The sequence below is a fragment of the Somniosus microcephalus genome, unplaced genomic scaffold (assembly GCF_052327205.1).
Source record: "Somniosus microcephalus isolate GS21.2 unplaced genomic scaffold, FLI_Smic_1.0 unresolved_chr2, whole genome shotgun sequence".
Lineage (NCBI taxonomy): Eukaryota > Metazoa > Chordata > Chondrichthyes > Squaliformes > Somniosidae > Somniosus > Somniosus microcephalus.
In genome coordinates, this window is record NW_028225180.1 from 77427429 (window position 1) to 77441748 (window position 14320).

The window sequence follows — 14320 nt, forward strand, 5'->3', positions numbered from 1 at the left end:
CACCATCCTGACTTGGAAATATATCGGCCGATCCTTCATCATCACTGGGTCAAAATCCTGGAACTCCCTCCCTAACAGCCCTGTGGGAGCATCTTCACCACACGGACTGCAGCGGTTCAAGAAGGCGGCTCACCACCACCTTCTCAAGGGGCAACTAGGGATGGGCAATAAACGCTGGGCCTTGCCAGCGATGCCCACATCCCATAAACGAATAAAAAAAAAATCTAGTAAATCTCCTCTGCACCCTCTCCAAAGCCTTCACCTCCTTGCTAAAGTGTGGTGGCCAGAACTTGACACAAGACTCCAGCTGGGGCCGAACAAGCGTTTTACAGACTGCCACAGTGCGACAATTTTCCTTTTCCCACAGCAACTGAGACCGCTTTGAGCTAGCTCATAAATTGGAAGCTGTCTTGTTGCGGGGGTGCCACACAGACTTGAGGCAGCCCGAGTTCATGTCACATATAGGATTAAAGGAGGATTTCATTCCATCAGTGTTTCTAGAAGTGCACGCCCAGCGTCAAACCAATTGCACCACCCAGTCTCCCAATATGTACAATTGATTCCATATAGAGTACGATAAAAACATCTCTGTTTTATAGTGCACAGTGTTCAGGAATTGCAGTTGAATGAGTTTCCACACCGTTTACTTTATCTCATTAAGTGCAAGGAACGACTGAGGTAACCAAATTCAGCACTGTGTTGTCGCAGACACCGCCCCAATCTTTTCTTGAGGTGTGTGCTACAGGAGTGTTAGCCAATGCAAGGTGGCACATGCGGGAGCGAAGGTCCGCATTACCCGAGCATCTCAGATGTCCTTTCTGGGCCGTCAGCGCAATGATAAGTTGAAACAGCCTTCTGTAAGTTGTGTAAGCAGGCCTAAGAGCAGGAACATCTTCACAGGAAAGTAAAACAGTCGAACGTGTAAGAGTCTGTAATGGTCTGGAAAATGTCAGCTTGGTCACTTGTGTTTATGGGAATGGGAAGAGTTTATGACGGCAATTATAGGTCACTTCTGGTCTAGGCAATAAAATAATTAGAACAGTTAAGTGCATGTTTGTTGGGTTTATGTTGTTATTCTGTTGGCATTTGTGCCTATCCTTGATGTACTGTGATTTATTGGAATGTAGTCATCAGAAGTGAAATTTAAGATAAGAGATGTCAGTGAAGCACTGTTCGTGCTGGGATCATGTGGATAGTGTGATGTCTCACAGAGCCCATGCTAGTTGTAGACGATATGAGGTTTCAATAAAGACTAATCCTGCAACACCACAACTGAGTGTGTGCACGATCTGGCGTTTAAAGTAACAAGACGAAAGAGAACAAGAAAGCAGACCAACGGCGCAGAACGCAGCTCGTAAAACCCATAATGAGAGATCCCCGGAGAAATGTGGTGCATTATGGAGGGAAATGAGGTCCTGCTTTCTGGAATGTTTTTGCAGAAGCAGTTGAGATAATGTGTGATGCTAAGAACGGCCCGTTCACCCGACATCTAGCGAGACAATCAAATAGTTCCTGTTTCATTCCAAGATAAGGAGGCGTCCGCTCAGGCCAGACGTAAGCTAGTACTGTACTCAGAATGGCCTTGGAGGACTCTCTCCCATTTCTTGTCCTATTCGAGCCACCCAATTCGATACAACAGCTCCCGACTTAATGTCTGGCAGAAAGATCAGTTCACCGTGGCCCCCAATCTGATGAGGCATTCAACTGAAGACACCAGCCACCCCTCATCCTTCAGTCCAAAAAAAAATACCAACTTACAGTAAAAATACCGACTAGAGGAGCCACATCCTGATCCTCCCGTCCATGGTATATGGTGTCGGGGAACTCCCAGCCTCTCCCTCCACCCAAACTCTACTCCAACCAACTGCCCACACAACTTCAATTCTGAGAACAGTGAGCAGACATGAATGTTCTTGTGGATTAATTGGATAAAAAGATCCAGAAAAAAATACTAATGGCTATTCGACTCCATTCGATTCGCAACCCATTTGTAGACACTCCACTTGAGTTGATTTTCATTGAGCACAATTGCTTCCAGGAGTAAGTGAGCCAGGCCGGGTGCACGAGTGTCAAAAATGCAATGGTCCATGAACCTTGCGTCTCTATTAACCCCACATACCCACATGCTGCTACAACACAAGGCACTGATCTCCTATCTGGACAGCGCCCACAATCATCTCTCCCGCAATGAAAGGGAAGACTGGGGCCCAGTTTCAGTCAATGACACCTTCGGACATCATTCAACATCTTTCTTGAGCGGACACACCCTAGCCTCAAGGCATTGTCTTTTTTATTAAATTCGGAAATTGAGCCACGGATATAGTGTCACAGTCATCTGATTAGGTCCAGGGGGGTGAGGGGGGAATCCATCATTGGCACAGTATACAATGATAGGAACATAATCACAATCAAATACATTTCAATGCGGTACGCCCAAGAGAATTCAGTTATGGTTAGTTATAATACATGCAGAGTCCGACAGTCCCAAACGACCTGGTACATTCTGACCTAGAAGCGGCTGCTAGAAGGTGAACTGCCCAGTGGGCAACTCCAAGGAATAACTGCAAAAAAAAAGGCACTGGCTGGAGGCACTCATACGACAGATTCAGCTACTCCAGTCAGTGTGCACAAAGGAAACACAAAGGAGTTTGGTGGGTGGTTGGTGTACATCACATAACAGAACTGAATATGTATTCTTCAGGAAGACGCAACCGACCATTGCAAGGTTAGAACAGCTCTTAATCGAATCGACAAGAATAACCCCAAATTATCCATGCATTCACACATCATCCCCTAATGCACAGACGGAAACAGAAACGAAACAAAAAAAAAATGGCAAAATCGACAAGCTTATTGCATAGAAAACAAAACTTACTGAAAGAAAAGTGATTGACTCATTCTCAGGCAGGTCAAAAGCTATCTACAGTATCAGACGAGGGAGCCAATCTTAAAAAGGACATGATTGAACAACAGCGGGACAGAAAGAACAGAAAGAAGATGGTAGCTAAAATAAAGGAAAATAAAGGTCATACCTTGGCTGCTTAGTGTCAGGTGGGCTGGACCTTGAGGAGAAAGAAAATTAAAAACAGAATAAAAAAAAGGTCAAAATTTTACGGGAGAACGATTTTATTTTTTGTCACAATCACAGCTTCAATTTGTGACAGACATCCACGCTCAAGGTGGATGTCAAAACTTAAAATAAAACATTTAGAAAAAGCATCTCGCAACCAACGGTTGCTACACAATGCTTTTTTAAGGTTAATGGAATAAGGCACAGAAACACAAAAGATATTTCCCGATCTTATCTCAGATATCGAAAGCTTCTTCGGTTCAACGCTACGCAGGATTCGGAGGGCTTGGGGTTGGGGCTGGGCTGGGGTGGGGGAAAGCCCGATGGTTACATTGCACAGCCAATAATTTCAATAAAGGGTGCAAACTTGCGGCAGAAAGGTTGGCAAAGCAATGGGGCGGTGGCGAAATTTGACTTGTGTGGCGGGGGGGGGGGGAGGGGGGGGCGCCAAACGGGCGGGGTCGCGTCTGCCGCCCGTTCCGCGTCCTGTCCAATGTTCCGCTCCATTGACTTCGGCAAAAACTGCCTTATCAGACGGGGACGTGTGACGGGCGACAGATGCGGTCACGCCCGTCTTTGCGTCCCCGGTCAAGTCGAATTTCTTGCCCCGGTGGGCCTGACGCGGGCGCTGGCGGAGAAGGCAGTAACCACGGCGAGCTTTGCCCACCCCAAGGCGCTACTCGTGACCTAACATTCTACACTGAACCTCCATTATCGGCCATAATGGGAGGGACATTCCGCCTTCACCACCGCCAATTCCCCTTACCCACCAACACTGGTGGTTAATGGAAATTGGCAGATAATGAAATTCCCCAAATTTTGGGAATAATAAGTTAGGCATGGGAATAAAAATAAGTACATTGCAATGAATGTCAATTGAATTTAATCATTCTTGTGTTAGACAGGAGCAGACAGTGTCATCACACGCCAATCTTGGATCTGCAAGAATTCAACAGAGAAGGCAGACAATTTGGACTCAGATAATGGAGGTTCCACTCTCGCCCATTTTCGTTCACTGCCTGAACAAGCAGCGTTTTACAGACAGAAGGACCCGGCGTGATCAGATCCGAGGTCCGGAGGCAGGAGTCTACTCAGACTTCCACTCCCAAGGAGGACAGTGCTTCACTCAAGAGGCCAGAAGTAGGAACGACATTAGCACTGAGGAGGCTTTGCCCCCCTAGAATATCTTCTATTAATAGAGGATATGGCATTTGCTGAATGTAATGGCGATGTTGGGAAGCACAATTTGTATACAGCGCCAACCTAGGGGTTTCAATTTGAAAGCCTAACCGCTCAATGGGAACTTGAACAGGAGGAAAGATCTCATTCTGTAGTAGGGACATTTCCCTCCAGTTCTCTGCCTCTTCGCCCGAGTTCTTGGGCGCTAGCAACACTTTGATACCTTGTCTATAAGGACATAAGAAATAGAGGCAGGAGATGGCCATTCGGCCCCTCGAACCTGCTCTGCCATTCAATAAGATCATGGATGATCTGATCTTGGCCTCAACTCAATTTCCCACCCGCTTCCCATAACCCTCGACTCCCTTATCGTTCAAAAATCTGTCTATCTCCACCTTAAATATATTTAATGACCCAGCCTCCACAGCTCTCTGGGAAGAGAATTCCAAAGATTCACAACCCTCTGGGAGAAGAAATTCCTCTTCATCTCCGTCTTAAATGGGCGATCCCTTATTCTGAAACTATGCCCCCTAGTTCTAGATTCCCCCACGAGGGGAATCATCCTCTCAGCATCTATCCTCTCGAGGCCCCCTCAGAATCTAATGTTTCAATAAGATCACCTCTCATTCTTCCAAACTCCAATGAGTATCGGCCCAACCTGCTCAACCTTTCGTCATACGTCAACCCCTTCATCTCAGGAATCAACCGAGTGAACCTTCTCTGCACTGCCTCCAGTGCAAGTATATCCTTCCTTAAATAAGGAGACCAAAACTGTACGCAGTACTCCAGGTGTGGTCTCACCAACGCCCTGTACAGTTGTAATAAGACTTCCCTACTTTTATACTCCATCCCCCTTGCAATAAAGGCCAACATTCCATTAGGCTTCCTAATTACTTGCTGTCCCTGCATACTAACTTTTTGTGTTTCCTGTACAAGGACACCCAGATCCCTCTGTACCGCAGCATTCTGCAGTCTCTCTCCATTTAAATAATATTTTGCTTTTCTCTTCTTCCTACCAAGTTGAATAACCTCACATTTTCCCACATTATACTCCACCTGCCAAATTTTTGTCCACTCACTTAACCTATCTCTATCCCTTTGCCGACTCTTTGGACTAACAATTGAGTAGTGTCCCACTTGGGGCGCCAACTTCGCTGGGGCGCTACTTTTAGCGCCCAGGAAAAAGTAGTGCCCCCCACCCCGGAACTTGAGTGGTTGCGCCCCAAGAGGGAAGCGGGGCACGACTGAAGCTGGGCCCCCCCGGGGATCGGGAGCGCCGGCAAAAAGGGCCCGGCTCTCAAGAGAAGTGTCGGGCTCTTGGAGCGCAGCCGGCACTCTGCGGGGGGGTTGGTCCGGAGTCCGGGGACGGGAGCACAGGCAGGTGCTGGCAGGCGGCCAGCAACCAAAATGGCCGCCCCACACCTGGCCTTTAAATAGCACCTCCCTGGCCGCAGGTAGGGCCCCCCCCCCCGCTGACTCCGTCAGACATAGGGATGGGCAATAAATGCTGGCCTTGCCAGTGACGCCCAGATCCTATAAACAAATTTTAATAAAAGTCAGGGGGCGCTCCCAAAGATCGTGGCCAGGGCGCTGCGCGCGGCGATGACGTCATCGGTGAGCTACCGGTTAGCGCCGCCGCTAACTTCCCGCTGAATTCCGCGGGAGGTGTGGGCGGCGCCGCGCCCGGGCGCAAGTTGCTTCACATCCCGTTAACGCCCACTTAGGAAAGGGGTGGAGGGGGTGAAAGAACAAAAGGGAAGGTCTGTGATTGGATGACAAATTTATTAGAGTTCTTCCGTCCTATCACAGACCTTCCCTTTTGTTCTCTCATCCCCTCCCCCCTTTCCCAGCCCCCACACTTGCTTAAAAATCTGTTCCATTTCCTGTTTTTTTCCAGTTCTGACGAAAGGTCATCGACCTGAAACGTTAACTCTGGTTCTCTCTTCACAGATGCTGCCTGACCTGCTGAGTGTCTCCAGCATTTTCTGTTTTTATTTCAGATTTCCAGCATCTGCAGTATTTTCTTATTGCATCAACTATCTCACTAGCCACTTCTTTTAAGACCCTAGGATGAAGTCCATCAGGACCCGGGGACTTGTCAGCCCGCAGCTCCAACAATTTGATCAGTACCACTTCCCTGGTGATTGTAATTTTATTGAGTTCCACCCTCCGGAATGGATTCCTTATAGGGGACCCTACAGTACAATCTGAAGGATCAAAGCTTCCTCGCAAACAGTGGACAACCATCAACCACCTCAGAACTGGTCTTGGTAGATGCTGCCACCTTCTCCATAGATGGAAGATTAAAGCATCTCCATCATGCGACTGTGGAGCTCCTGATCAGACCCTGGAGCACATCATTGAGCACTGCCCTCAGAGGAAACTCGCAGGCAGCCTACAAGATATCCACACTGTCACACCAGAAGCTTAGGCCTGGATATCGGACTTAGATATTGACATTTGATTTGCTTTGCTCTGGGAAAGAGAAGACTGAGGAGCGGCCAAGATCATGAAAGGGTTCGATAGGGTAGACGTAGAGAAGATGTTTCCACTTGTGAGGGGAGATCAGAACTAGGGGCCATCAATATAAGATAGTCACTAAAAAAATCCAATAGGGAATTCAGGAGAAACCTCTTTACCCAGAGAGTGGTGAGAATGTGGAACTCGCTACCACAGGGAGTGGTTGAGGCGAATAGTATAGATGCATTTAAGGGGAAGCTGGATAAACACATGAGGGAGAAATGAATAGAAGGATATGTTGATGGGGTGAGATGAAGAGGGGTGGGAGGAGGCTCGTGTGGAGCATAAACACCGGCACGGAGCAGTTGGGCCGAATGGCCTGTTTCTGTGTTGTGAATACTGTGTAAGAAAGGAAGGTGAAAATGTCATCCAAGAACCTAAATGAGTTCCAGAAACAAGTACACAGAGGCCAGCCTTGAATACATTTGTAAATTTGATAGATTAGAAAGGCTTAAAGGGCTTTCTTTTAGGGGGAAAACACATGGTTTTATTGACAAGAGTTAACCTAAAGCTGGGTTTGCCGTTGAATTTTCTGACACGCCAGTGTTCAATGGAAAATAAAAGGAAAAAAGGTCCAGAAACCTAATTGTCCTAATGGCATTGTGGCTTATTTAGGTTGTGCACTCCTCTGTGTGTCTTACTATGTGACAGCCTCATGCATATGAGCTACCACAGGCAGAGGAACTCCCGAACGGTGTCCCAGCTAATGATCATCCTGAACCAACCTTAGGTCGCCTCTTTCCCAAAAAGCTCACCATCATTCATGCGTTACAACTATTAAAAACTAGGGTTGCCACTTTTTTTGCCATGATCAAAACTAATTAGAGAAGGGAGTAAGGTCAGGAGCATAAGAACATAAGAATTAGGAGCAGGAGTCGGCCATTCGGCCCCTCGAGCCTGCTCCGCCATTCAATAAGATCATGGCTGATCTTCCACCTCTTCTCCACCTTCCCGCCCAATCTCCATATCCCTTAGTACGATAACAAAATACTGCAGATGCTGGAAATCCGAAATAACAACAGAAAATGCTGGAAAAGCTCAGCAGGCCAGGCAACATCCGTAGAGAGAAAATAGAGTCAGCGTTTCGGGTGAACCCTTGACAAAGTGTTCGCCCGAAACGTTGACTCTATTTTCTCTCCACGGATGTTGCCTGGCCTGCTGAGTTTTTCCAGCATTTTCTGTTGTTATTTCCATATCCCTTAATTCCCTTAGAGTCCCAAAATCTATCGATCTCAGCCTTGAATATACTCAACGACTGAGCCTCCACAGCCCTTTGGGGCAGAGAATTCCAAAGATTCACCGCCCTCTGAGTGAAGAAATTCCTCCTCATCTCAGTCCTAAATGGCCGACCCAGTTCTGAAGTTTGCTTTGCTAATGAGGAAAAATTAATTGCCAGCCTTAAAAACGGACGTTTCCACATCACAGAACACAGAGGCAGACGTGGGGTGAAAAGACCCAGCCATAAAAAATAGACTTGTGCTGGGAAATTTGCAAACAACCCCCCAGCCCTCAAAAACCAGACTGGTGACAACTCTAGTTGCAAGCACGACAAGCACGGGATAGGTTAATGCCGGTGTCGTAGGTTACATAACTATTATATAGATACTACAACAACAATTTGCATTTATATAGCGCCTTTAACGTAGCAAAACATCCCAAGGCACTTCACAGGAGCGATTATCAGACAAAATTTGACACCGAGCCACATAAGGAGATATTAGGACAGGCGACCAAAAGCTTGGTCAAAGAGGGAGGTTTTAAGGAGCATCTTAAAGGAGGAGAGAGAGGCGGAGAGGTTTAGGGAGGGAATTCCAGCGCTCAGGGCCCAGGCAGCTGAAGGCACGGCCGCCAATGGTGGAGCGATTAAAATCGGGGGATGATCAAGAGGCCAGAATTGGAGGAGCGCAGAGATCTCGGAGAAGATTGATTAAGAAAGGGAAGATAGATTATGAAAGTAAATTTGCAAAAAATATAAAAACAGACAGTAAGAGTTTTTATAGTTATATAAAAAGAAAAAGGGTGGCTAAAGTAAATGTTGGTCCCTTAGAGGATGAGACCGGGAAATTAATGGTGGGAAATATGGAGATGGCAAAGACACTGAATGAATATTTTGTATCAGTCTTTACAGTAGAGGACACTAAGAATATCCCAACACTGGACAAACAGGGGGCTAAAGGGGGGGAGGAGCTAAACACGATCAAAATCACTAAGGAAGTGGTACTCGGTAAAATAATGGGACTCAAGGCGGATAAATCACCTGGACCTGATGGCTTACATCCTAGGGTCTTGAGGGAAGTGGCGGTAGGGATTGTGGATGCATTAGTAATAATTTTCCAAAACTCCCTGGACTCAGCAAAGGTCCCGGCAGACTGGAAAACTGCTAATGTAACACCCTTATTTAAAAAGGGCAGTAGACAGAAGGCTGGAAACTATAGACCGGTTAGCCTAACATCTGTGGTAGGTAAAATTTTGGAGTCCATTATTAAGGAGACAGTAACAGGACATTTGGATAATCATAATTTAATAGGACAAAGTCAGCATGGTTTTATGAAGGGGAAGTCATGTTTGACAAATTTGCTGGAGTTCTTTGAGGAAGTAACATATAGGGTGGATAAAGGGGAACCAGTGGACATAGTGTATTTAGACTTCCAAAAGGCATTTGACAAGGTGCCACACAAAAGATTATTGCTTAAGATAAAAAAATCACGAGATTGGGGGTAATATTCTGGCATGGATAGAGGATTGGCTATCTAACAGAAGGCAGAGAGTTGGGATAAATGGTTCATTCTCAGACTGGCAATCAGTAACTAGTGGTGTTCCGCAGGGGTCAGTGCTGGGTCCCCAACTCTTTACAATCTATATTAACGATTTGGAGGAGGGGACCGAGTGTAACATATCAAAGTTTGCAGATGATACTAAGATGGGAGGGAAAGTAGTGAGTGAGGAGGACATAAAAACCTGCAAGGGGACATAGACAGGCTAAGTAAGTGGGCAGAGATTTGGCAGATGGAATACAATACTGGAAAGTGTGAGGTTATGCACTTTGGCAGGAAAAATCGTAGAGCAAGTTATTATCTTAATGGCAAGAAACTGGAAAGTACTGAAGTACAAAGGGATCTGGGGGTCCTGGTGCACGAAACTCAAAAGGTTAGTATGCAGGTGCAGCAAGTGATTAAGAAGGCCAATGGAATGTTGGCTTTCATTGCTAGGGGGATAGAATATAAAAATAGGGAGGTATTGCTTCAGTTGTACAAGGTATTGGTGAGACCACACCTGGAATACTGCATACAGTTTTGGTGTCCATACTTAAGAAAAGACATACTTGCTCTCGAGTCAGTACAAAGAAGGTTCACTCGGTTAATCCCGGGGATGAGGGGATGGACATATGAGGAGAGGTTGAGTAGATTGGGACTCTACTCATTGGAGTTCAGAAGAATGAGAGGCGATCTTATTGAAACATATAAGATTGTGAAGGGGTTGGATCGGGTGGATGCGGGGAGGATGTTCCCGATGATGGGTGAAACTAGAACTAGGGGGCATAGTCTTAGAATAAGGGGCTGCTCTTTCAAAACTGAGATGAGGAGGAACTACTTCACTCAGAGGGTGGTAGGTCCATGGAATATGCTGCCCCAAAAAGCTGTAGAAGCTACATCATTACATAAATTTAAAACAGAAATAGACAGTTTCCTAGAAGTAAAGGGAATTAAGGGTTACGGGGAGCGGGCAGGAATTTGGACATAAGTCTAGGTTCGGATCGGTCATGGCCCTGTGGGTAGCGGAGCGGGCCCAGGGGCCGTGTAGCCTGATCCTGCTCCTATTTCGTGTGTCTAATTCTGTTAGATTCAGGGGATGTGTGATGAAATATGTCATTCATCAGACTCTGTATTTAACTACATATATTGTATTGCCTGCTCCTGTGTTTTTACCTTGTATTGTATATAGTGCACCGCCCCCTTTCTCCCCATTGGGTGTGTCGGCTCCGCCCATACCTGGCCCTACTTAAGACAAGCCCAGGCTTGTCTTGCAGCAGAACAGCAGAATGCTAGGTGAAGACACAGGCATCTTTCTTTGCTAATAAAAGCCTTGTTTTATCCAGTTAACTTTGAGCCTTGAAGTTATTGAGGTGCATCAGGATGGTTCTGTGATAGTAGATTGGCGGTTAGGATCAGATCAGCCATGATCTTATTGAATGGCGGAGCAGGCTCGAGGGGCCGATTGGCCTACTCCTGCTCCTATTTCTTATGTTCTTATGGTTGTAGGGGCTGGAGGAGGTTACAGAGATAGGGAGGGTGGCGAGGCCGCAGAGTGGTTTGAAAACAAGGATGAGAATTTTGAAATCGAGGCGCTGCTAAAAGCAATTCTACTGGCACTTCCTGTTCCCTGTGATCAAATCGAGATTCGTCCCCTTCTCGAATTCTTATCCACAACTGAATACTGTGCAAATTCTTAGCTCCTTGACCTTTGCTTTCCCTTATAAACTTGAACATAGGAACAGGAGGAGGCCATTCAGCCCCTCGAGCCTGTTCCGCCATTCAGTGAGATCATGGCTGATCTGTGACCTAACTCCATGTCCGCGCCTTTGCCCCACATCCCTTAATACCTTTGGTTCACAAAAATCTATCAATCTCCGATTTAAAATTAACAATTGATCTAGCATCAGTTGCCGTTTGCGGAAGAGAGTTCCAAACTTCTACCACCCTTTGTGTGTAGAAGTGTTTCCTAACTTCACTCCTGAAAGGTCTGGCTCTAATTTTTAGACTGTCCCCTAGTCCTAGACTCACCAACCAGCGGAAATAGTTTCTCTCTCTCTACCCTGTCAATTTTTTTATTTGTTCATTCATGGGATGTGGGCGTCGCTGGCAAGGCCCAGCATTTATTGCCCATTCCTAGTTGCCCCTTGAGAAGGTGGTGGTGAGCCCCCTTCTTGAACCGCTGCAGTCCGTGTGGTGAAGGTGCTCCCACAGTGCTGTTAGGGAGGGAGTTCCAGGATTTTGACCCAGCGACGATGAAATTCCCCTCAATATCTTGGAACGCACTGTCACCATTTGCATAGTACCCTACACCTTCCTGGGTTCGTAAAAGGGGGCCCACAGCAGACCAATTCATTGACATTGTTGTAAGAATATAACTGAGTTCGTGGATGAGTAGAAGGTAGTAGGTATTACACGCATTGATATATTTGCAAGAGATTTATGGCTGAATTGAAAGCTTATGGGATCCAAGCTGAAGTTGTTCTGCGCCAGATTTACTAATTGGCTCGATAGCAGGATATAGAGGTGAGCAATCAATAGTGGTAATTCTAAATGGATAGCTGAGATCAGCAAAGTCCTCCAAGAGATGATTAATGATCACAACGAAAGATATTTGAGGTAGAATTCTGGCCTCTTGCGCATCCCCCGATTTTAATCGCTCCACCATTGGCGGCCGTGCCTTCAGCTGCCTGGGGCCCTAACCTCTGGAATTCTCCCCCTAAACCTCTCCGCCTACCACTCTGACCAAGCTTTTGGTCACCTGTCCCTAATATCTCCTTATGTGGCTCGGTGTCAAATTACAGGGAACACTGCCTATAACCCTACGAGATCTCTGCGCTCCTCTAATTTTGGCCTCTTCAGCATCCCCTGATTTTAATCGCTCCGCCATTGGCGGCCGTGCCTTCAGCTGCCTGGGCCCTGAGCTCTGGAATTCCCTCCCTAAACCTCTCCGCCTCTCTCTCCTCCTTTAAGACGCTCCTTAAAACCTCCCTCATTGACCAAGATTTTGGTCACCTGTCCTAATATCTCCTTATGTGATTGAGGTGTATAAAATTATGAGGGGCCTAGATAGAGTGGACAGGAAGGGCCTATTTCCCTTAGCAGAGAGGTCAATAACCAGGGGGCAGAGATTTGAAGTAATTGTTAGAAGGATTAGAGGGGAGTTGAGGAGAACTTTTTTCACCCAGAGGGTGGTGGGGGTCTGGAACTCACTGCCTGAAAGGGTGGGAGAGGCAGAAACCCTCATCACATTTAAAAAGTGCTTGGATATGCACTTGAAGTGCCGTAACCTACAGGGCTACGGACCAAGAGCTGGAAAGTGGGATTAGGCTGGAGAGCTCTTTGTCGGCCGGCACGGACACGATGGGCCGAACGGCCTCCTTCTGTGCCGTAAACCTCTATGATGATTCTATGTGGCTCGGTGTCAAATCTTGTTTGATAATCGCTCCTGTGAAGCGCCTTGGGACATTTTACTACGTTAAAGGCGCTATATAAATGCAGGTTGTGAACATCTGAGGATTATGAATAACACCCAGTTCCTTAGGAAGTCAGGATATTTCAAGGGGAGAAGGACGAGTGAGTGAGAGAGAGAGAGAGAGAGCGAGAGCTACAGAGACAGATGACTGGCATTTAATACTGAGAAATATGTGTTAAACTTCTGGTGCTAATAATAGCGAATATGATTACACAGTGAGAAGAATATCAATCGGTGATGTGAAGCAGGAAGATAATTCGGTGCAAAGACTTGTTGTCATCCTCTCTCACCTCCAGCCTACAATTTCTCTCTCTGACACCACCTCTTTCATTGTTCCTTTCAAGCTCAAAATACACGAACCATCTACTTTCTGCGCACATATCATCACTGCGTTGAAATCGAAACTTAATCACACTTTAACTTGTCGTCATGACTGCTGGAACCGTTACCAGCCTCACCTTCCTCGTGTGTCAGTCATTGGCTCAGAGGGTCGCACTCTCTAGGTGGGAGGGGCTCGGAGTGAGCAGGCGCTGCTGGCTGCTTGATTGCTGCAGGGAGCTGGCGTGAGTTTGTAAAAAGTTGGTGGGTTTTTTTTCAGGTTTTTAATGCCTTTTTGGTCCTTAAACAGCAGCCAGGTGACAATGGTCCCAGGATAAATTTAATCAGGGGAGAAAATGCTGGAGGAAAGGGAGCAAAAAAGGCTCAAAGATTTGCGCCGGGACCACAGTAGGTTTAGAAAAGAAAACACGGTGGTGGTTCAGTGCGAGGATAAGGAGATACGAGCTTAGGATGTTATCCAGGCGGTACATGAGGACCGTGGCGAGGGAAGCTGCTTTGCCTGCCGACCAAAGCCGAATGTTGGGTTCGAGGTGACAGTCAGTGGCCGAGAGGAGGTGGAAAGACTTTTACTGAGTTTGAAGGTTGGCGATGAGTACTTGGAGGTATCGCTGCTATATTCGGAAGAGGTGGTGGTCTCATTCTTAAACCTGCCGGTTTATATTGAGGACGATGTGCTAATCAAAAATGTTGAAGTCGTGGGACATTAGAATCTACTCGGCAATAAAGTGGAGATACTATACAGGAACGCGGGTGGCAGATGGAACCTGTTATGTAAATATGCGGTTCCCAGAGGGGGTGAAGTCATTGCGATATAGCATTAAACTCGAGACAATTATCCCTCAATCAACATCACGAAAACAGCGGGAGCTTGTTGTGTGCAAATTGGCTGCTGCGTTTCCTACATTACAACAGTGACCACACTTCAAAAAGTACTTCATTGGCTGTAAAGCTCTTTGGGACGTCCGGTGGTCGTGAAAGGCGCTGTAG

General features: G+C 46.6%; 1 protein-coding gene across 1 annotated transcript in view; it reads right to left on the reverse strand.

The window, feature by feature from the left end:
• Positions 1-14320, reverse strand: part of LOC147092842 (neurexin-2-like) — a 1315750-nt gene that overhangs the window by 881908 nt on the left and 419522 nt on the right. Inside the window, exon 4 of the mRNA XM_085975700.1 lies at positions 3033-3062. Coding sequence (XP_085831826.1) covers positions 3033-3062 — 30 coding nt within the window. The remainder of the gene's footprint in view (positions 1-3032; positions 3063-14320) is intronic.